This window comes from Neovison vison, chromosome 2, assembly GCF_020171115.1.
Source record: "Neovison vison isolate M4711 chromosome 2, ASM_NN_V1, whole genome shotgun sequence".
Lineage (NCBI taxonomy): Eukaryota > Metazoa > Chordata > Mammalia > Carnivora > Mustelidae > Neogale > Neogale vison.
Window position 1 is genome coordinate 231,375,588 of NC_058092.1, and position 24,251 is coordinate 231,399,838.

At 50.5% G+C, this 24,251-nt stretch overlaps 1 protein-coding gene across 2 annotated transcripts in view; it reads left to right on the forward strand.

The window, feature by feature from the left end:
* Positions 1-24,251, forward strand: part of HTRA1 (HtrA serine peptidase 1) — a 48,836-nt gene that overhangs the window by 14,457 nt on the left and 10,128 nt on the right. For both annotated transcript variants that reach the window (XM_044240668.1, XM_044240669.1), the window contains exons 2-3: positions 11,336-11,435; positions 11,852-12,056. In XM_044240668.1, the coding sequence (XP_044096603.1) occupies positions 11,336-11,435; positions 11,852-12,056 (305 nt within the window). The remainder of the gene's footprint in view (positions 1-11,335; positions 11,436-11,851; positions 12,057-24,251) is intronic.

The window sequence follows — 24,251 nt, forward strand, 5'->3', positions numbered from 1 at the left end:
CCTCTGGATTTGGGCCCAGATCTATTTACCCAGCAAGTAGCCTGTTGGTAGTTATTTTTAATTTGGCCATGCTAGGGACAAGGAAACGTTAGATGTGCCCCTTGGACCATCTAAAGATGAGAGAGAGGACGGCCTCCAGCACGCACCCCCGTGGACATACGTTGCGGGGTCTCAATGGCTTGTCCCCTGAACTGAGGCTGGTACTTGGAGCTCCAGAGGCAGGACCTCACATGGGGGGCTCATGCTCCGGGTGCGGGGGCCGTGTGCAGGTGGCTGATGACAGCTCAGGAGTGTGTCCCAGACCCCTCAAGCAAGTGAGCCCTTTCGAAAGACTAAATACTTTAGGACATCCCGCTCGGGACATGCTGTGGTTGTTTCTTTGGTTACAGTTTCTGAGCCGGTGGGAGCCGGGCTGGCTGTGCTTCTGCCGGCAGTCTGGGGAACGCTTTTGAGCTGGACCTTGAGTCTAGAGCAGTGGTCCAAGCTGGCATCTCAGGGGTGGTTATCTCTCCCCGTCACCACAGGGTAGGGGGTGGTGGGCTTCTGGCCCTTCAGGTGAAAACGGGGACATTTTGTCCATTGGCCTTCATGTCCAAATTCTGTGCACTGCATTTTGTGCCTTTGCCTTTGAAGGGATCTTATTTCTTTTGTCACTTGTGCCCATGCGACAGAAGGAAGAGAGGGCTGGAATGGCAGCATGAAGGGGCCGGGGCGAGAGGAGGGGGGCGCGTTGTCCCCAGCCGCCCTCCTGTGGTCCCTTGGCCAGCAGGCCCTGGCTGACTCTGGCCTTTTTGGCTGAGTTTCTTCCTTCATGTTTCTTGTCCTTCTCCTCGCATCCTGCCGACTGTGGGAACTGGGCTGTGCTATGATTTGTCGGCGCAAAAAGGGCCCATAGCTTCAGTGGCACTTAAAGTTGTAGCAATTAGGTGAAACATTGCAAGTGATGTCTTTCTTTCTCTTTGAGAGTTGGTGGGCGGGGGGGTGGATCTTGGAAGCCACCCAATCGAGCCTCCTTATTTTAAAGTTGAGGAACCTTCAGCCCAAGGGGCTTGCGAGGTCACGTGCCTCCTGCATGTGTGAGCAGTGCCCAAGCTTTAGACCATGGAGGGCGGGGTAGGGGGTGGGGGGCTCCTGGCACGTGGAGTGTCCGTCAGCTCCTGAAGACTGCCTGCGGGCTCCTGGGCTTGGCCAGATCCAGCATCCCGGTCAGCAGCACGTGCTGCCTTCCAGTGCTTCATCCGCCCCTCGGGTTTTAAATCAAATGAAATTGAAACGCAGGTGTGCAATCCGTGCAGTCCGTGCTCAGAAGGACCCCGTACCTGGGTTAACGCTCTGCTGTCACCCTCTTGGATTTCTCAGTATTCTGGAACAAGGAGCCCCTGCGTTTTTGTTTTGCACGGGGCCCTGCAAATCATCTCTCCCGTCCTGAATGTGGGACAGTGCATTAAAATGCCAGTGATTTGATCAATCTGCTCTTGCAACTGATTTAAATTTTGGGAACATGCCGTACCCTGTGAATAAAGGGGGATTCATTTCTTTTCCCTCGAAGACACTGTGTTCTGTTTTCCAAATTAGCTCTACTTCTCGATTCTGTTGAGAAACTGGAAGGCACGATTGTTCTTGTTGGAAGCCAAGGTTGGATTGTGAATCTTGAGTTCCGGCCCTGAGCTCTCAGGCATGGAAGTGGGAGGCATTTTCCTGCAGCGGGGGCTGCAGGGGGCTGGCGGCTGAGTGAAGGACCTGGAGGGGAGGCTCCGGCTGCAGAGCGGAGGGGTAGCCTCCCACCTGTGCCACTTGCTGGCTCCGAGGACATGAGTCACATGTTCCACTCCTCTGCCTTACTTCTCTGATTCTTTCATTTTTCCATCTTTCTGTAGACTTGGCATAAGATCCTCCTTCTAGTTGCAGGAATAACTAGAGGTAATGTTTACGGAGTGCCTGGCGTTGGGCTTGACACATAGTAGATGCTCAATAAATGAGTAAGATTATGGTTTTATTATTTGATTGCCAACATCGCGGGTTGGGTAGGAATTGGCGAGCTGTCTGGGAGAACGAAGATCCAGGCAGGAAGACAAACAGGGTGAGTGCAAGCAGGTCGGGTGGCGCGTGGTGTCTTGGAGGCCAGTGAGAAGTTTGCGGCGATGGAGAGTGTACATCAAGAAGTCATGGGATAGAGAGTTGGGGAATCAGAGCCCCCTCTGGAGGAGGGAGCTGTGCCCATGTGATGGAGACCAGCATGGGGGTCCTGAATAAGTTCATGCACCCCAGGTCATAACTATCGTTTTGGGGGAGACACCTGAAAATGGGCCAGGTGTGCCTGAATTAGAATGCTGAAACGGGATTCTGAGAAGTGTGGGAAGAGGCACTCTTTGGAGGCCTTGAAATGCACCTGGACAGTGGCACACCTTGTGAGAGCTGGGAGGTGATCATGGCCTTGAGCGCAGGCTTTATGTGGGTTCTCTCCCTTAGGACTCGCCACGGCCTGGAGGAGGTAGTATTATTTCCATCTTGCAGAACAGGAGACTGAGGCTCAGACAGGGTCACTGTGTGAAGTAACACGGCTGTGAAGGGGCAGAATCAGGATCTGAGGCCCAGTCTGGCTCAGGCGTCATCCTGGCACCAATGGGAGCCTTGGGACCTTTCCCAGCCTCGCGGACCCTGCTAGGAATCTACCGGGGTTGGAGCTTTGCCTGGCATTCCATCCATCCCTGACACTCCAAGTGTCAGATGGGGGGGGGGCGGGGTCTGTCTGGAGAAGGCAGGATGGAGCCCAGAACAGGGGCAAGGTGTCCAGGATCCATTGCTAGGATTCCTGGAGCCAGGTCTGAGGCAGCTGCCCCCAGCCGGGGCAGCCCTGGGGTTCTCCTGGGACTGCCAGAGAGGGCCTGGAGGGCTCCCTTGGTCCTTCTAAAGCGGATGCTTCCCATGCTGGCCATGCTCTCTGGTCGGCGACTGAGAGTCCTGGCGGCCGAGGCAGTGCACCACGTAAGTGCAGCTCAGGGGTCCCCCCTTACATTGCCAGCTGGTCATGAGCTCCAGAGGGCCTGAGACCCGGGAACCTGTGGGACTCAGGCCTGCTACTTGGGTAGGGTTGGCACTCCTGCCTTCCTGTTGGCAGGTCTGGGTTTTATGGGGTCTGAAAAGCATACAGTTTGGGGGACCCTCTTTAGAAAAAAATTCCAAACTATAAATATAACATTAGGCATGGACATGATCTTTATTTAGATTGAAAAAGCAAACTGCCATAAATTACAAGTTTTTCAAAATAAGAAAATCCTACAGACTCCCAAAACCCAGAAAAATGTCATGATGTTGTCATTAAATGCCAAACATACCTTCACCTTTAAAACATCTTCCCTCCCGGGGCACCTGGGGGGCTCAGAAGATTAAGCGTCTGCCTTTGGCTCAGGTCAGCCCCCTATCAGTCTCCTTGTTCAGTGGGGAGCCTGCTTCTCCCTCTGTCTCTGCTGCTGCTCCCCCTGCTTATACTCTCTCTCTCCTTGTCAAATAAATAAATAAAGTCTTTTTTAAAAATTAAAAAAGTAAAATACCTTCCCTTCCCTATATATTTTTGGGGCTATCGACTCAACCACCTTTTCATAGGACAGTGAGTTTGTGTTTCCTATGGAGAGAATAGAATGATTTATTATTATTATTAATTTAGTCTTTCCTCTGGCATATTTCCCCACTACTATGTACTTCCAGGCCAGGTCACCATACCCTGTACAATCTCTGGCTTGTACTAGGAGCCAGGATAGAAATGCAGAAGTGACTTCAAAGCACATAAGTGTATCTAATGAAACCCAAGCAAAATGATTCTACAGTTTGACTTTTTAGGCCCATCCCCAAATGCTACAGCTGCTCTGATAGAACAGGAGATGTGTAGCAGAGGGAAGGAGACAGTCACCTCAGCCAACTACAGTTTAAATATGTTTATAAATTTTTTTGTTATTTATTAATTATTTTCCAAAAAGTATCTGACAACTGAATGCTTTGCTAGGGCCCCTCGCAGGGCCAGTGTTTACCTTTACCCTTCACTGTAAATCCACTTTTGCTCCGAATTATTGCAACTGTGTTTGGATTCTGGACCCTCTGCTGGAGAGAGCCCAGAGGCGTCAGGCAGAGGTCCCCGGATTTTCATGGTTCGTGACACCCTTAGTGTTTCAGTAATCTTTTCATGGTACCCCCTCGGTCAAAAGAAATACCTAATGGTTTTATTCATGAAGTAATTAAGTCCCAAGAAGTAAATATGTGTTAGTGTCTTTGCAGTATAATTGTCACTTGCAAAGAAAATAAAGGAAAAATGGAATTTTAATTTTGTTACTCAATAACCACACCTGTTTATGGATGGGCTAGGTGTACTGCTGGGTTCCATAGAGCCTCTTAAGCCTTAAAATTTAGCTTGGACACTGCCACCCCCATTTCCAAATTCAACATTGATATTTGTACAGTATTTGCTTTTAATCACAGTGACCACCAGCCTCCAAAGTGACAAAGATACAAAAATCATCCAAAGGATCATAGTGCAGTCTGATCTTGAAACAGAACTAGCTCATCCCGCAGGCATCAAGTATCACAGTGTTTCTGCAGAAAACTTAAACTATCCTGTGAGTTTGCTGTGGCACTCCAGGGTGCCTTGGGGCGGAGTTTGAGAACTATGGCATTAGAAACATAAACACTTCTCTCTTCTTTCTGCACCACATCTAATCTTTATCTGACATTTTTACCTTAACTATTTAAAAAAAGCACACCTTTTGATGTTTTTAAAGCACATACCCGATTTTGTGTTAAAGTTTTTCCTAGAAACACAAATAAAGTTTATCTGTTGACTCGTAGTCCCCACCTTGTAGATTTTCATTTCCGCTGCCACACATTCTCTTCACTGTGGTAATGTATGTCAAATACTTAACTTAGTGCCCGGCTCTTTTTGGCAAACACTTAATAATGGAAGTGTCTGTTATGCTAATTTTGATACTAATTAATGAAACTAAGCAACACTGTATCTCTTTTTCCTCCTGTAAGGAAGTTGTTGAAAATAGTTAAAGAAGTATTATTTGTAAAACTCCATGGAATATGGGTTCCAAGGAAGTAATATTTATGGAGTTGTGTGCTTTCCTAGTAGTTTATAAAGAGGAGACAGGAATCATTTATTATTTTTGGATGAAATCCTGGCAATTGTAAAACTCGTTAAATTATAAGAAATGTGGGCTACCCTTAATGGATCATTTGTTGTGTTAAAAATCAGTAATGATAAATATTTATTAGCTAAATGGAAAGGCCTGTCCTGTAAAATGTTGTGACTCATCATTCTACTAATCCCAGTTATTCAGAGTTTTTCAGTCTAAAATAAAATCAAATAGTGTAAGTCATTTGATTTTCTCTTTTTGAGAATTGTTTTGGATTTCTCATGTTTTTTGCTTTCCCCATAAGTTTCAGAAATAGCTTATCAATTTCTACACAAACACCTGCTGGGATTTTCATTGGGAATATGCTGACTCTCTAGGTCAATTTTGGGAAAATCGGTAACTTCGTAAGTGAGACTTCTGACTCATGAGTAGGGGGTATCTCTTGATTTACTTAGATCTTTTAAAATTTATTTCAGCAAGTAGGAGACAGGGAAACAAACCATAAGAGACACTTAACGATGTAGCTTAATTATTCCGGCCAGGACGTCAGTAAAATACTGAATGGAAGTTGTAAGAGCGGATGTCCTTGTCTTATTCTCAGTTTTAGAGAGAAAGTATTCGATCTTTTGCTATGAAGTATGATATTAGTTTTAGGTTTCTTATTGATCCCTTTTATCAGGTTGAGGAGGTTCTTTTTCCAGTTTGTTGAGTGTTTTTATTGTGAATGAGTGTTCAATTTTTGTCACATCTTTTTGCATCTGTTGGATAATTGTTTGGGTTTTCTTAGTATTATATTCCAATGTTAAACCTTATTTGTGTATTTATTTAAAAACATATTTATTTATTTGAGTGAGAGAGAGAGCATGAGTGCAGGGGAAGGGGCAGAGGGAGAGAATATCCAAGCAGAGTCCTGCTGAGCGCAAAGCCCGATGCAGGTGTCGATGCCATAACCCATGAGATCAGGACCTGAGCCATAGCCAAGTGTGGACACTCAACTGACTGAGCCACCCTGGTGCCCCATGTTAAACCTTATTTATCCTTTCCTGGAATAAATCCTGACTGGTCATGATATATTATTCTTCTTGCTAAATTGCAGAATTCTTTTTTTTTTCCTCTAAATTGCTGAATTCTGTTTACTAAACATTTTCTTGACATTTGGTCTGTGTTCATGTTGGATATTAGTCTGTAGTTTTCTTATGATGTCTTTTGTCTGGCTTTATGTTAGAGTAATGTTGGGTTTATAAAATTAGCTGGGTAGTGTTTTCCCTATTCTATTTTTGGAAAGCATCTGTGAAGTGTTAGTATTGTTTCTTTCCTAAATGTTTGGTAGAATTCACACATGGAGTCATGAGCTTGAAACTTTCTTTGTGGGAAGGTTTTTAACTGCAAAGACAATTTCTTGTTTGGGCTAACTATATTTTCTTGAATGAGCTTTGGTAAATGAAGTCTTTTAAAGAAATCTGTCCATTTCCCCAAGTTGTAGAATTTATGTGCACAATTTTGCCCAGAGTGTTTCCATATTATACTTTTAATGTCTGTAGGGTCTATAGTGATGCTTCCTCTTTGATTCATGATATTGGTCATTTTGTCTTTCCTGTTGTTTTCATTAATCAGGAATGTAAAAAAAACACCTTACCTCCACATTTCTGAATTCCGAATCACCAGCTTTCTGTAAACGGTGGGCTGTCAATGAACTCCAAGCAATTCCAGCATCTGTACCATAATGGAGCAATGAGAACAGTTAGAAGGGTCAGACCTTGACCCTGCATGAGGCTTCCCATTTTCATTACCTTCTGCCACATTGGTTTGGCCTAACTAAGCAAGGCCCTCACTTTGTAGAGGGAGTTACATTTGTCTTCTGGTGCAAGCTGGTTGCTGCTTGTGAGCTTGAGAGTATAGATACGCTGCATGTCAGGTCAGATTATTCTGCTGACCCAGTGCCCTGTTTCCCTTCTGCAGTGGCTGTGGGTTAGCCTTGTGCCCAGGGGAACACAGGTAAACCTCAAAGCCAGAAAAATGGGCCTGCCGCACAGCTTCCCCTTGATCTCTGCCTTTGTGGGGGTGGCCACGGGGGAGTTTCCAGGACCTACACAAATTTGCCAAGGTTGGAAGAGTAGTTCTCTCCCTAATGTATCACTGAGCTGTGTGGCGCTCACACCTGTCCAGAGCAGCCTACTGGATGGCACCTTTATCTATTCTCTTTTTATTTTTAATTTTCAACTGTATGCCATGACTTGGCCAAGCACTTCATATACAGAACCTTATAAAATAAGTGTCAAAACCACTAGAGGTAGGTATTATTGTCATTACATTTTATGGACAAGAGGAGAACTCTTGGGGGAGTCAGGTGACATACCTAGGGTCGGTCCCGCAGCAGATAAGTGTTGTGTGGAGAGTCATACCCTGATCTGTCTGATACCACGTCTGTGCTCTCAGCCGTTTTCCCCGTACTGAGCGGCCTGTATGCCGCAACCTGCTGTCTGCATCACTTAGACACTGGGTCCACCTTATCCATAAATCAAGAGCCAGAGCCAGTCTGGGTCCACCTCTGGGGATTCTTCACCTCGGCTGACCCCGCTGGAAGGAAGACAGTTGGCCGGCAGTTGAGATCAGAGCACATGGAGCCAGCCAGGGCTTGTAAAGACTAGGGAGCAGTGGCAGTGTCCTCTAGCTTGAGGACAGAGGATTGACGGACAACCTTTTACATGGAGCGGGATTCTGACACGGAGCCACGCTGCTCTTGAAAGATGTTCATCCCTCGTTCTGAAGTAGGATTTTGAGAAGCCAAACACTTCTTTGGTTTCACTTCTTGCCCATGTTTGAACAATTAGTTGGTGTTCCTTATGTTCCTCATTTCTGCTCTATTTCATGTTCCTGTTGGTGCTGGTCCACTCAGTGGTGGTAATGGAGGTCCCTGGTTGCTTTTCATCTAAGCTGCACAATTCAGGCTTGTCAGCTGGGCTTTTCATTATGGTCTGTCCTCCTGCTTCTCCTTTCTGTTTACTCATCTGCAGTCTGCGGAGTCCTGTGCCCAGTCTCCGGTTCCACAAACTCTTCATCTTGCTTCAGCTTGCCGAGAGGGAGAGAAGGGGATTCGATCATAGCATGTTGGAGCTAGACCGGATGGACTTTGCAGCTCATTCTAGCGGCACCTGGCCCCATTTTACAGATGGAGAAATGGAGACCATCGGCAGACAGGACGGGCCCTGGGTCTTCCGGTGCCCAGGCCAGTGTCTTCCCTGCTCTCCCCTCTTGCTTTCCCGGGGTGCACAGGTCCTGGAGGCTCTCTCGCTAGTTTGTGTGAGAGAGCAAGTTGTTCTCGCCCTAGCAGGAAAAACCCATGTTCATTTTTACTCCTACTGCGGGCAAATTCTCCTATGCCTGCTTTGGGAAGTCAGAGAGAGGAAGTGAGTTAATGTTGGTAAGACTCTGGTGATGGCCCTGCTTGAGAGAGTCTCTGAGACTCCATGCGGCCTTGCGGGGTACTGGCCTTTGGGCATTAAACCTCCTTTTGGCCTTTCCCAGGAAGCTGGTCTGAGGAAGCCCGGATGTGTGTGTTTACAGCTGTCTCGGGGTGATGTTCACCAGGTTTTGTGGCCAGAGGGAATATTTCTATCACCTTCTTTATAGCTCCCTTCGGTGCACTTGGGGAAACAGACTAATTAATAGAAACCTGGGATGGTGGTAGTATGTCTGGGGCCAGGATTAAGAAGAAAAGTTGTAGATCTGCCCAGATATTCTTATTACTTATACTCTTTATTAAGAAAATTTAGTATCCATGGAGAAGTCATTTAGGTTCTATGAGCCTCCGTTTCCCTAAATATAATACAAGCACAATATCTGAAGGAAGAAAATAAAATAGGATCCTGTATGAAAGGGCTTTGAAAGCAAAACTAATAAGATGATGCTACTGTGAACTTGTCGAATTAGTTTTCTTGGTCTAGTAGGTGCTGATCTTTTTCTGACCTTAGAAAACCATGCTCGGCAAAGAGAGAGGGATTCCAATCCGGAAGGAAAGCAGCTGAGAGCCCGGTAGCCAGGACAGAGAGGGGCCCTTTGCTTGTTGATGGCCTCTCACTTCCCAGAGGAAAGGCTTGGGAGAGGCAGGCTAGTCCCTGAGATGTCCTGGGGTCCAGTGGTATGAGTCGCATTGCTGATGTCTCTGGTGGGGTCACACAGCCGTGGCAGGGACCGAGGAAAAAATCTGGACAGCTGCTGTGGGACTGCCATGGAAGTCTGTGGATATGCAGCTTTGAGGGCCACAGAGGACTTGAAAGGGTTACAGCTTTGACAGCTGGCCCCGAGCCCGGGCAGAGGCCCACAGGGAGGGAGGCGTATTGGGGTGTGAGTCTCTCTAAGTGTCTGTGAATATAGATATGTATGTGTATGAGTGTAAATATGTGTTAGTGCATGTATATATATGAGTGTGTGTGTGAGTGTGTGTGCAGTTCTGTGTGTATGAGTGCCACGTGAGCCTACACATATATGTGAGTGTGTGTGTACATGCATGTGCGCAAGTGTGTATGTGAGTGGGAGAGTATATATATGCACATGTATGTGTGTGAGAGACAACGTCTGTGTGTGCGTGTCTGTGTACATGTATAGGTATGTACATGTACGTGTGCATGCTCACAACTGAGCGTGTAAGTGTGGGTGTGTGTTTGTGTACACGTCTGTGCATGCGTTTTGGGGTTGGGGAGCAAAGGCCCTTAGGGGAGTCAGGGGCAATTTTGTAGGCCAGTGGTTTCTTTTTAAACTACAAAGTGGTGTTGTGAATCCCTCCGGGTGAGCTGTGGCAGGGAGCGACAGGGGCAGGGGACAGATCAGTGCTCCTTAGACCATCTGTGGCAAAGGAACAGATTTCCTTTATTTCCTATCCATTATGGCTCAATTAAAACATGCTAGAAATGAATTCCTACCAAGATATCGTAAGAAAGTCACAAAATATAAACCCCAGTTTAAAATTTTTCGATGCAACAGACAGAAGAGGACTCTGTGAAATTGCTCTAACGGTTTCTGGAAGCTTCCTGCCAGTGTCTGCGGGGGACCAATGGGTAGCGGGGCGGGCAGAGCCTGCCTCCCTGGAGCCTGCTTTGTGTAGCTTTAAGCGAGGCGACTGGGCCAAGGGAGACCAGGAGAGAGAAAGGAAAGGGCGTGTGCGTTCTCTGCTGCAGACTAGCCTAGAACCCCTCTGGCCTGTGAAGGCAGAGAGAGATGTGTTGAGGGATGTGTGCAGGTGGCACGGATTTGGGACCAGGACTGCAAGCTCGGGTTGCACTTGCGGGGGCCACACTGGCCCCTGCTGCCACCTCTGCCCGCAGAATGGGTGTCCTGGAACCTGAGTTCCCAGAAGCTCATTTCTGAACCAGATGCCGTGGTGCGTGCATCTGGTGGGTGGAAGCCATTTTTTGGCCTTGCTGGGTGAGAGTCCTACACTGGGATGTGGGATTTCTGTGTCTAAAAGTAGCTTTGAAATGGGGGTTCGCTAATTACTGTGTGTATGTTTATATAGAAATTATGGTCATTTGATTTCCCTCTCTTTCTTTTTTCCCCCCAATGGTATCAAGGCACCTCTTGTGCCTTCTGACCTGGGATGTCCCAGGGGGTTGGAATAAACAAGGCATAGTGGACAACTGCTCTGGGGACGGATGGTGGCCTCTGTTCACCTTGTGGGATCAGTGGGAAGACAGGATCTGTGCCTTTGCCCTAATGCCTTTTCAGTCTGTAATGTCCAGTGGGCATCTCCTCAAAGCCACCTCAGCTCTCCGCTCGGTGGTGGTGGTAGCGGTGGCATGCTGGGAGTGGCTGCTTCTCTGTGGCACTGTGGGAACTGGCAGGGGCATGGCGGAGGGTGGTGCCATGACCGTGACCGTGACCCCTTGCCTCACGACCTTTGCCAAGGAGCCGCTAGAAGGTCCAGGTATCAGCTGGTGCCTCTGGGTCAGCATTTTTGCAGTGAAACCATTGGGAGGAGAGAAGCAGAGCAAAGAGGTCATCTCTGATGGGTGTTCCCTCTTACGTGAGTGGAAGTTCCCTTGAGAGCCCCGAGAACCTTTGCAACGGAGTGCAGGTCTGGGGTCTTGTTCTCATTTGTCCGGGGTTCCAAAGGTCCGGGTGTGTATTTTGGCCCCGTCTCACCCATGTCTTTCTCAGGAGCCACAGCACAGAGCACCGCATCTTGACGTGTCCTGTCTTTGCTTTGTTCTCAGGCCCGGAGGACCCCAATAGTCTGCGCCATAAATACAACTTCATTGCCGACGTGGTGGAGAAGATCGCTCCTGCCGTGGTTCACATTGAGCTGTTTCGCAAGTAAAGAGGGCCTTATTGTTTTCCCACGGCTTCTGAGCCTCCTGCTGGAACGCGCTGCCATTAGCAAAGCATTAGGGCTGTTTCTGGGGCCCTTTGAAATGTCCAAGAGCCACCGAATATGTTCCTATGGGAAGATAACATATCCCCCTTAGTATGCGTTCCCCTTAGACTGTTTGAATGTACATTCTGACCCTTGTAGATCACTTAAGAACCTGTAGCTCTGAATAGAGACCCTAAGAATATTTTGTAAGTAGAATTTTTGGATGCTGGCAAAAATCAGTAGCCTTCTGTTGTTTTGAAGGTTGAATAGACCCGACATGTAAAGTAAATTCCTAGATGTGCATTGCTGAATCAGTACGTTGAATAGTTGATCTGAAGGTGTTTGGGGCTTAACTGGGCTGTCCTCTGGGTTCTAGGCTTCCTTTTTCTAAGAGGGAGGTGCCGGTGGCCAGTGGGTCTGGCTTTATCGTGTCTGAAGATGGACTGATTGTGACAAACGCCCACGTGGTGACCAACAAGCATCGGGTCAAGGTTGAGCTGAAGAACGGTGCAACCTACGAAGCCAAAATCAAGGATGTGGATGAGAAAGCAGACATTGCACTTATCAAAATTGACCACGAGGTAAGTCCGCTCCCTGCCTGCAGACCTGAGTTCCCAGGTGGCAAAGCCTGAGAGAAGTTAGAGGTCCAGAGCACCCTGGTTCCTGAGAACCAGTCAAGACTGGACCCCAAGAGGAGAACATTTAGGAGATACTGAGTGTGGCTTCTGGTGAGGGAAAGCGGGGGGACTCGTGGAAGCATCTTTAAGAAGCAGGCTGTAAGATCAGAGTTTTAAAAATGGAAGCTTATATTTTTATAAAAGAAAGCAATAGTTTTATAAAGAAATTAGTAGGTAAGCAGTGAATATTGAGTCTCCCATTCCTGAGGCAACTCTTGTTCTTTTGTGTTCACTTTTATTCATTCATGCATTTCACTGGGTTTGAAAACAAGCCATGTCTCCCAAATTGGGGTTTTTCAGGGTTACTGGATGTGTGTGTGTGCATGTGTGTGCGTGTGTGTGTGTGTGTGTGTAGGCTTTATCTGTGATTTGAGAGAGGGAGAAGGGAAGGGATGGGGAGAGGGAGAGAGAGAAGCCCAAGCAGACCCTCCACTGAGCAGAGAGCCGGTCGCAGGGCTTGATCCCACGACCCTGAGATCATGGCCCGAACTGAAAGCAACAGTCGGACCCTTAACCCACTGAGCCACGTAGGCGCCCCTCTAGACGTGTTAACAATGCTCCCTTCTTCAAAAAGTTCTGGAAACCTTGAATTAAAGCAGAGCTAATGGATTTCTTTCTTGGAGACTTTCTCAGAACTTTTGATATGCTAATGTGCACAGCTCTCTCCCACGAAAGGGTGTACACCCCAGGTGATAAGCATCTGTGCTTGGAACGTGTGTTTTTTTTTTTGCAAAACTGAGACACAGTGAATTCAATCTGAGAAACGCTGTATTTGAAAACGGTTTGCTTTCTATTTAAACGTTCTCCTTGTAGTCATGTTTGCCCTGTTTGATTTGTGTAGTGAAGACTTCATACCTGAAATTAAATCCAGTTCCTACCAGACCGTCAACAATTCCCACTTGTCGGTAGATGTCGGTAGGCAAGGTTTGGTTTGCAGTGAGGTCGCATTTTTTGGTTTCTTCATGTCCTTGTAATTTTCGGGGCTTCCTGTGGAAGGAAGGAAGTCTTCCGGTAGGCTGGAATCTTCTCGTGGGCCCAGGGAAAGACCCCAGACTGAGAGCCATGAGGGGTCTTTTGACCAGATCTTTACACACCTTCGCCTGGATGTGGACCGTGAAGGCGGACCACCATGGGAGCCCACGGGCTGTTTTTTTCTCTGTCTGCTCTTCATCAGGACAGCAACAGGCTCCACGGTTGGTGTAGGAAACTGGCCTTCAGCGAGGTCTCAGTCAGATATTACTTCTATTAGGTAACTGTGGAATTTCTAGCAATAATATCTTTGAAAATGTGTCTGTTGGTCATGACATAATCATAATAACTTCCGCTTGATGAGCTCCAACCGGCTGACCCAGCCTCTGCCTTCATTTGTAACGTCCACCTAATCAGCAAGACGGCTCTATCATCCGCATTTTAGAGAGGACGAAACAGGGGCTCAGAGAGCTTAAGTAACCTGCCCGAAGTCACACAGCTGTGCTGTGGGGAAACGAACCTGCCTCTGACCCTCAAGTCTCCAAGGCCATAGCCCTTACTGGATGGATGCAACCTGGCCTTTTGGTGGGATGGGATGGCTGGACTTTAAATAGCTCCCCGGGAAGGCTGGTGCTACCCTGTTTAGGAACCTGCCGCTAGGAAGTGTCCAGGATGTGGTAGTCTCACCGGAAGGAGGCTAGCCAGAATAGCACATCCTGTGGCCGCACGCAGGACTTTTCAGCTCCCCCCCATTCCGAGCCCCTGGAAGGCAGCCAGCAGTGGGGCTCTCTGCAGGCACAGCGCTGGCCCAGAATCTGCGTGAGCTGCTGCCACTGAGTAATTCTGTGTTTGGAATGCGTGGGCAGTAATGCGCCGCTGGCCAGGGGGGAGATTCTTTTCAGATTGTGAGCCAAGGTGGAGACGGTCTTGGTGTCATCCCCGACATGTCCAGGCAGGGCAAGAAAGATCTCAGCGGACCATCTTTGCCGTGTTTCTGACCCGGCCCTTGCTGCCCATGGGAGGCCAGCCCTGTGCCGGCTGTATGGTATTTGAGGGCTGTTTCTAGCTCGAGAAAAAGATGCTTAACATTGAAAAGTTGAATTAAATGTGGCTTTTCAAAAAGGAATCGGAAATGAATGGATATTAAATTGCAGACACCCACACAAGAGACTGGTTTCCACTGACTAAACTGCTTTTTTTTTTGCTGATAGTGGTTGGAAAGGGGTGGGGGGTAGAGTAAAACCATCTCTTCCAGCTCTTTCCCTTTTGTTTGATGATTGATTATGAGGAGGGGGCGGAGACTGGCTTGGAACGAGGCTCAGTTTGGAAGGAGCCTCTCCTCCCAGCAGATCCGAGTCTGCCTGAGCACAGGGACGAATAAACCGCAGGCTGGGGACGGGCTGTGCGCGCCTTGCGCTGGGTCACTCTCGGGAACAGCAAAGGACCAGAAACTGGGGGTAGGGGTGGTGGGCGACTCAGAGCAGCCCAAACAGAACCAACAAAATTGGGCCTGAGGATCGAAAATCATTCCAAATGCTGCTTTGCCGCATGAGGCTGTGACCCAGCCTCCCGGGGCTGTTTTCTAATAACCCAAGGAAATTGATGGGACTGTCCACCATGTCCGCGAGCTCAGTGGCTAACTTGGTGACTCCGAGCCTGGGCCCGTTTCCTGCCCCCACCGTCATGATTTCATTCGGAGGCTGTCCCTTACTTTAACAGCTATTGTCCTTCCTGAGGGTTGTATTCTCAATACTTTTTTTTTTTTTTTAAGATTCTTTCTAAAATTTATTTTAGAGAGAGAGCACGCGCATCACTCACCCACTCCTGCGAGTGAGGGGTGGGGCAGAGGGAGAGGGACAGAGAGAGAGAAGCACACTCCCCGCTGGGAACAGGGTCTGACTCGGGGCTTGATCCCAGGACTCTGAGACAGTGACTTAAGCCGAAGTTAAGAGTTGGATGCTTAACTGATTAAGCCACCCAGGGGTCCCTCGACACTGTTAAGGAACCCTGGGCACTGTTAAGGAATAGAAATTACCCTGGACATCTGTTGTCATGCTTCCTTGTCATCCAAGCACCCCCGTCTCCTGAGAACAGCACCTAGCATTTACACTGGGGGCTACGTCTCCCCCACTGGACAGTCTTGGTGGGACCAGTAGTCATGGTGCCCCACCCTCCTGGGGCCAGGACACAGGACCCATGGATCCAGCCGGTCTTCCCCTCGGAGGCCTCACAAAACCTGCCTGGGCCCATGGGCAATGCTGGAGCCCCTGCGGCTGAGCAGCCTCCCCCCAACGCCGGGGCGCTGGGTTCCTGCCCTTTCTGACCTGATCTGTCTACTTTTCTTTCCATTCTTGGAACTCCCCTTGTGTCTCCAGTGAACCCCCGCCCCCCTTGGCCTGAGATTGCCAGCGACATGTCTGGGCTGGGGACCAAAGAACTCTGTTTTTGCTTCTCACTGCTGAGAAGACACATGTGCACTTACTTTCCCTGCTGAGTTTGGAGACAGAAGAACTTTCAGAAGGAGGCTCGCCAGCGGAGCGGCCTAGTCTGTCCCCTTGTCCCCCACATCCCAAGTTGGGGGAAGAGGGTGCCCCCTATAGGCCCATCCCCTCCACCCACAGCCCGTTCTGTGCTTCTGCCCTAGGATTTGCACCTCCTCTTTCCTGGGGCTAGCCGCTGTGGGAAGAGGGGGAGGGAATGCCAGTGCCAGGAAGCGGGGACAGTGTGCATGCAAACATTTTAATAGAAAGCAGCTTCGAGGGCAGACGAGTTCAGCTTCAGATACAAACTGTTTCCAAATGTGTTCAACATGACACGGGCCATGTTTGCAGAACATTCAAAAATTTTATCCAAAGGCAGCATTTTGTCTGTGCCGTTTTTCCCCCCCTGAGTAGTTCAGGAAGAGAGGGTGAGAGGGAGAGAGATAGGGAAGGAGAGAGGGAGGTAAAAGGAGAGTGATTTGGTCTCTCCAGGCTGGACTCCAGGACAGAAGTGCGGGCACGTGCTGAAGACGGTGAGCGGGGAAAGCCACGTTCGTTAGCGAGGTGCTCCCGCTGTGTCCCCGAGGAAGCACCAGCAGAAAAGCCTCTGCTTCCTTTGCTGAGTCCAGCTTTTGGACCCTGTGCTGTCTGCCCTTCACACACGTCCTTGGGGGCCTGGCCCGATGGGGGTACCCCTGCACCCCTCTTCCCGGCCTCATCTCCCTCCTCCCCTCACCACTCTGCCTGGCCTCCCCTCCTCTCTGGCCTCCCGGCGCCAGTGCTGCTCTCCCGGGGTCCAGGCCATGGCTCCCGGGCTGTGTCCCCCCAGCGGTTCCAGAGCTGCCCTTCCCATCCTTCGGGTCCCGCCCGACATTCTGCCCTGGACAGCCCTTCCCCCGGCTGCCCAGGGCGGCTCCCCACATCCCCACGCCGGACTGGACGGCCACTCTGAGGACAGTCACATTTCACTCTTCACCACCAACCCCCATCTCCTTGCCCAGTCAGTGGTTGTCTTATTTGCTGATTTAGGTCTCTGGGCGCTGCTGGAGTGGGAGGGACACGCCGGCCTGACCCACTTGTCAGGTGGTCGCTGCGGGACAGCGGGGTCCCAGGACCGGCCCCGGTGCTCTCTGCTCAGGAGGAAGCGAGGCCCACGGCTCTGAGGCATGGCTGAGTGGGGAGGCCCGGGGCCCCTTCTCTGATGAGGGCCTGATGGCGCAGGGGGCCGGCCGCCACCCCCCGCCTCCCCGGCCCGCACTCCGCAGCCAGGCCTCATCCGATCCCCGGGGCCGCCGGCTTTGGACGGACACTGGCCTCGCCCGGGCTCCGGCAGCCCTGTGGTCTCGGGCAATCGGAGTGCGGCCGAGGCAGGGAGGTTTCCTGTGGGCGCTCCCCCTGACGCCAACAGGCAGGGAGATGTGTGCAGGCCGCCAGGTTGAGGCCTGTGAGGTATTTTTCTTCCCTCCCCACCCCAGGCCTGCATCCGCCCCCGGCCACCTTCGGGCCCCTGGCCACCTACAGGCCAGAGCCGTTTGAAGTGGCTGAAGCGGAGGACTGCGGGGCGGGGGCTGCTCTGTTTACACAGGGTCCTCTTACTGCTGAGCCCGCTTCTGATCCCTGAAGCTCAGGACAGGGGTCACTCGGGGCTGGGGGCTGGGGGCGTGGTGCCCTGGGCCTTCGAAAGGCAGGTGCCAGCAGCTGCTCAGCGGGCTCTGTCTCCTCCAGGCCTGTGTCTCCAGGTCTGGCCCGGTGCGCCGTGACTCTGTCCTGAGTCCTCAGCGAGGAGGGTCCGGGTGGCCCCCGGACGGTGGCGAGGGCGGGGGTGGGGCGGCGCTCGGCGTGACTCATGCCCGCCGCAGGCCGGTTCTCCTTAGACAACCTGATTGTCGGAAGCCGCTGACTCAGCCGCCGGAGCCGTCCAGGAGTGAATCAGATAACACAGAGGCCGGGCTGGGACGGCTTCGCATCTCCTGGAGTCCGTCCCGCAGCCTCGTAAAGCGACCGGGAGCCTGGGCTGCGATGGCACTGCCGTAGTCACCCTCCTATTTTGTTTCTGTGTTTTTCCATTTCGGATTCTTTCCCCCACTGCCTCTGTGCTGGTCGTCTGTGGTCTCGTGCTCTGGGTGCCGGAGCTTCGACGGCTGCCCTTGAATTTGCTGCGGGCGCCCGGGCCCCCGTTGATGTTACAAGGCTTCTGAAAGATTTTATTTTTATTTATTTATTTGAGAGAGAGAGATCACAAGTAGGCAGAGAGGCAGGCAGAGAGAGAGAGAGAGAGAGGAAAGCAAGCTCTCCGCTCAGCAGAGAGCCCGATGCGGGACTCGATCCCAGGACCCCGGGATCATGACCTGAGCCAAAGGCAGCGGCCCAACCCACTGAGCCACCCGGGCGCCCTAGATGTTACAAGGCTTCTGTTACCGTATTGATTTTTACCATTTTCAGGGCGTGGGAATCAATATTCCATCAGGGAATGTAAGCCAGGCAGCGGAGCGGCGGCCCTCATTCCTCTGCGCGGCCTTTGTCCAGAGGCCGATGGGGACGTGGCCCCTTCTGCTGGGACTGCAGCTCCTTCTGGAATGTGGAAATGTTTCAGTTCCCCAAACTATCAAAACCGGAGCCCGTGTGTGTTCTCTGGCCTGGGTTCAAGAACTTAGCTGACTGTTAAGGAAATTCTTCGGCTATGTTTTTCTCTTAATATGGTGATGCCTTTTTTCACATTGGCGCTCTCTCGTCAGGGAATTAGGTTAAGACTCTCATTTATGGTTCTGACAAAGCGGTTCCCGGGTTGTTGGGACTGAACGTGTAGGTGCCGCATCCGGAATGTCTCCCGTCTCCATCACTGAGCGGGGAGCGGGGACGTGCAGACATTCACTGCTTCCGTTGGACAGTTTAGCGAGTAGGTAACAATGCGGGAGAGTCCAGGGCAGGTCCCCTGTGGCTTGCAGGCCACATCTGGCCCTCCATCTGTTTTTGTAAATAAAGTTTTATTGCGAAAGAGCCATGCCCATGATTTAGAGTCTGTGGCTGCTTTTGCGCTGTATCAGCAGAGTGCAGTCGTTAGGATGGAGATCACATGCCCACGAAGCCGAGAATACTTACTTTTGGACCTTTCATAGATGAAGTTTGCCCACCCCAGTGTGAGACAATTAACACCTTGTCCTAGAGGAGCTGAGTGTGCTAGAGGCCAAATACGCTCGTAAGACCCAAGCTCTAGGTGACCAAAGGGCAGAGCACAGAGAGGCTGAATTCACTTGCTCTGTCTCTTGGGGCTGGTACATGTGTGCATGCGCGTGTGTGTGTGCATGTGTGCGTGTACGTGTGCTCGAACTGTGTTTCTTTGGTGCTGCTGCTGCTGCGGCATCGCTTTTGTGGATTAAGCAGAGAAGCTTTATGTTTACTCATTTCTCTGCATTTTCAGTAGAATTCCAAGATGTTTTGAAAATGATTATCCAATTCCAAATCCAAAAGATCTTTTAAGGTCTCGGTGGTTCATTTTCTTCAGTTACTGTTTATTCATTCATGGATTCTGTAAGGCTTTACTGAGCCTCTGTATTAGGTCCTGAGCACGTATCAGCCACGCGCAAGAGCCACGCGACCCCCGGACGACAGGCAAGGGGGGAGGACAGAAAAAATGGGATATTAGGGTAACAAGTACAGAAAAGGAACAAACAGAAGAGGCAGGAGGCATGGAGGGCTGGGGAGGCCTCTGTAGGTAGTGTAGGCAGGAAGCTTATGTCTGAGGTGACAGGAAGGACAGAGCCAACCCAGGGGAAGATTAGGGGGCAAGGCTGGACCCTAAATCAAGCGCCAACTTATTTCTCAGTGAGTTTATTAGAGCCCTTCAGAGCCCAAGCTACTGTTTCCGGTTATTAGCTGGTTTCTGTGCATATTGTCTACATTTCTTACTGGCCTTGTTCTTGGGGATTCCTGGTCATATTCCAGAAAGCTCCAGTTTTTTATGTCAGTCTCTTGAGAATCTGTAGGTGCAAAGGCTTTGTAATGAACTGGTTACCTCTTTTCATAGCAGTACAGATGCAATTTCGCAAACCTGGTTTCCTACAATCACCATGACCACCTTCTGTGGCGTGGGAGAAATAAGACATTCTGGTGAATTGAGGACTGATTATTTAATGCATTAATGCATTAGCATTTAGTAATGCTTATCAAGTCACTCTTGTTATTTAAGGCACCAGAATCTGATAACAAGAGTGTGTAACTCATGGTATTTCCCTCTTTGCTTTGGCCACTGGGCAGCTCATAGAAACCATTGGTTTTGTGGTGAGAATATTCTCTATGACCCCATTTTATGCCACAAATATATGTTAATTAATTTAATATAATAGGCCTGTGTCACCGACCATCTCAACTGGGTGGTTGCTGTTGTATTGTGCCCTGAATCGACCAGAGAGAGAACACTGCCCTTCCCTTCTGGAAGGCGCTTTTTAAAATCTGGCTTGTTCATTCTTTCCTTTTCCATTTTCATATTCACCAGTTTTTTAAAAATCAGTATTTATTGGCCAAAATCTCTTGGAGCAGCATCCATGAAGCTGAAGTCCGTGGATAAAAGTGGAGGGATCAGAGGGGCCGGTGTATACGAAAACCAGAGTGACTCTTGATGGAGACCATGGTTTGCCTCTTCCGGGTGCCACAGAATCTGTACAGTCCCCGGCCGCTGGGCTTCTGCATAGAACTGTTGACATTTTGTGGTTTAAACAACAAGCGTAAGGGAATTTTCAGGATGCTCATGTTTCTGGTTACAGTTGGCTGGCAGGAGAAATATTACAGTGGGGTTTGTAAACAGGGAGGACGAAGGGGGTCATGTTGGTCTTTTCTCTTTCTGCTTGTACACGATCAGACTCTGTTCCTCGTTCTCTCTCCCCCGGACTCCCCCACTTCTCCTGTCTCCCCACCCGAGCCCTCCCCCACAGCCATCGGTGGAACAGCCTTAGATGCTGATGCCCAGCTTAGTCTGCTTTTCCGAGGGAAGCAAGCAGGTTCTAGAGCTCTGCTTCTTGCTGGGTATGGGGGATGTGCTATTTTCTCCATCACATATTTTTAAAAGAAAATGAAAGGTTAGCATAACTGTTTCCAGAAAGCACGTTGAATCACTCGGTTGAGTCCCTGCCAACTGCTGCAACATTAGCCTTTGAAGCAAGCTTCAAGCGACACCCAGGACCAGCCTGGAAGCCCCGGGCCCTTGAAAACGGGCCTGCTGGGTGGCTGGCGGAGGCCGTGGCTCCTGCAGATTCGGCAACAGAAAATATTTTTGTAACAGGAGTACTTTATACTTTCCAAGGAAGAAAAAGAAGTAGTTCACTTGCCTCATTAGGCTAAAAAAAATTTTTTTTTTCCTTTAGCTTTATTAGTTTGTTTCATTGCCCTTCTCTGCAAGCTTTAGGGAAGGAGGGAGCACTGGAGTGGGGACTCAAGGCCTATTAGGCCAAACCAGTATGGCCAGAAGCTGCAAGACTGATGGGCCTTCTCTGTTAGAGCCTCTCTAGCCGACTCCTGGCTGAGCCAGCATCTGGAGAATTCCAAGAGTCCCCCTCTCCGCTTGTGGCCCGAGCTTGCAGGCTCATCTGACCCCACTGGGGGGTTGTATGAAAAGAGATCTATTAAGGACTGTGGTGCCTCTTCTGATCTCACCAATTTAACCATCGTCTGCTAATAGGTTTTTTGGAAATCATCCAGGTCTTTTGGAAAGGACCTTAATTGTCAGAGCTGAGATGACCTTGGACATCACCATCCTCAACAATCTTATTTTAGAAGTGGTAAAACCAGGACTCAAAGAAGCCAATCAAATGGCCCAAGGTCATGGCATGAGCTACTACAAGGCAAAGTCCAAGCCCAGCTGTCCTGCTGCCTGGGACGTGGTGCTCTTGGGGTCTGCAGGGGCTGAAGTGGCATATATGTTTGTGCCTGGGTGCATGTGTGTGCGTGTGCACATGTGTGTGTATGCGTGTGCGTGTGCATATGGCATGTGTGTGACTTTGAGTCTTCTCTTCTGCACCAGCCTTGGTTGCTACTGGAGAAGAAGCCTGAAGCAGGCCATCACCCGGGGACCTTAGCCAGCACACACCCAGATTTTCTTCCTGGGGGGCTCCAGGGCTTGTGATTCACTTTCAGCGTGAGTCCAGGTCCCATGCAGAGTCCTCGAAGCAGGACTCTACCCCATAAAAACCTGCATGAAGGAGCATCTACTTATCAGAGCCCTTTCCAAACACAGGTATTAGAACTGCTGCTCTAAAATGAACCACTTTGGGGCGCCTGGGTGGCTCAGTGGGTTGAGCCGCTGCCTTCGGCTCAGGTCATGATCTCAGGGTCCTGGGATCGAGTCCCGCATCGGGCTCTCTGCTCAGCAGGGAGCCTGCTTCCTCCTCTCTCTCTGCCTACTTGTGACCTTTCTCTGTCAAATAAATAAAATCTTTAAAAAAAAAATAAAATAAAATGAACCACTTTGCCCCAAGCTTTGGTGGCCGCTGGTGGCCGCTCTGCAGCCTTCCCCCACAGCAGACTCGGCCTTCCTCCTGCTGCTACAGCCCTGGTCCGTCCACTCATTCCTAACACAGCCGAATCCTGGGGAGGGTAAGGCCATCGTGGGGGCCATGTTCCCCTTGCCAAAGAATGGTTGGGGGTAGCCTTATGACTACTTGCTGGCCGATGACCCAGGAGGAAGAAGGTGCTAGGCCCCACATTCTTTGCTCTTTCAAAGAGACTCATAGGGGAGGAAGATATCCTTTCCTGCCACTGGGCATAGTCCTGTCTTTATATAACGCCCGGAATGGAGGTGGCTTAAGTTGATCCCACCTAAGGAAAGATGTCCACGCGTCTTTGATGTGACTGGCCCTCGCGCAACCCTGCCCTTGAACAGCTGGACATTTATTCCATTTGAGTTGGGTTTTCAGTTACTTGCAGCTAAAAACGCCCTCATTGATACGCCCAAATCATTTTTAGTTCTGATCTATATTTAGTCCTTATGGAACATTCTGGACTGAGCTGACCATGGCAATGGAGATTGGGACTTTGTCTCTTTTTACTACCATGTGACTCCAACCCATCAGACAGTAGGCCTAGAGGCACAGATGGATTGATTGATCTTCTCTGTGTTCACTGGGCCCGGCTCGTCAGAGACGCTCAGTGGATGCTTGTCAAGAAAGTTCTCTTTCATGTTGGTGGTGTTTCACGGGAGCGGTGCTGCCAGGCCTGCTGGTGGTTTGTTGTAATTAAATGAATGGGAGAACCTTCTTTAATCACACTGTGCACCATCCTCTTCCAAGTTTTTGCATTAAATCTACCGCACAATTAGTATCCTGCCTATGGGTAGTATGTAGTCACTTAACACAGACATGGTAAGTCTGGAGTCCGCACCCAGGACTTCTGACACCTCCCACCCTCCCCTGGGCTCTTCCTCCACCGGCCCGGGTGGTAGTGGGCTGGAAACCCAGGTGATGGGGGCGTCATGTTTTCTTAAAGCCGCTGTCTGCGGTGGTGGCGTGAGGACGTCCTTTAGCGTTAGTGAGTCCCCTTGCAGGGAGCCACCCCTGCTCTCCTCGGCATGAGCGTGGCCTTGAAAACTAGCAGCACCGCGGAAACATCTCGAAGGACTTGGGCCAGTCTTGAGCCCCACGCTCTCCATTGTGGAGCCTTGGGGATTTCCTGGGGGCACTTACGAGCTCTCCCAGCCCAGTGCCGTGCTGTGCACACCCGGTTCACGTTGTCAGCCCCCCGGTGGTTCGAGAGGCTGACGTGGGAGCGGGATCCGCTCACCCCCTTGCTTCCTGCCAAGTGGAGGAGAGATGTCTGGGTTTGCCTCACGGGCGTGCTGCGAGCCAGGCTCCACCGAGATGCTGACTCATCTGGGAAGTGGCTGTCAGGAGAGGGGTGCTTCCCAAGGAGACTCAGGCAGAGTGTCTGCTCCGCGAGCCTTGGGGCGCCTCTGATGTGGGTGGCTTGGGGACCAGCCTTCGGACGGCGCTGCGGAGGGGAGCCGGGAGGGCGCGGACCGGTGTTCCCCATCCGGAGGTCAAGCGCGAGACGTGTCTGCGTTTCGTCTCCCCCAGGCCCCCCGTGGAGCTCGTGTCTAGACGGCTATGCAGTCGGATGCTCAGTTACCGAGTAGGAGTCTGGCCAGCAGAGGGGTAGCTGCGTTGAGCAGACAGAGCCGCGGTGAGGACTGAAATCCAGAGGAGCCCCACTCCGACCTGGGGCAGCCGGAGGGCCTGATGCTCGTGGGGCCGGCAGCCGCTGTGCGGAGCAGGGGGCCAGATGGCCGCGAGGAGAGAGCTCTAAGTCCGGCCTGACCCACACGACCATCCCATGTCACCCCCTTGCAGGGGTTTCTGCCGACAGCTGGGTTCCAGGTTAACACGTACCTGGAGTGCAGGTCGGCCCGTGAGGAGGCCTGTTCTCTTCTCTAGCCAGGCTGCTCCTTAGCTGGGAGGGGCCGCCCTGTCTCTGAGTCTCGGTTTTCACTTCTGTAAAACGGGGAACACCTGCCCTAATGCCCACCCTCCCCACACCCCCCCCTCCAGTTGGCCATGAAAGGCTGTGCCAGCCGGGAGGTGGAAGGTGCCTTCCTTTCACATCCATCATGTTTTCCTATTAGAAGCCCCACCCCCTTGGGATGTGTCCACTTGCTTATTTCTGTCTC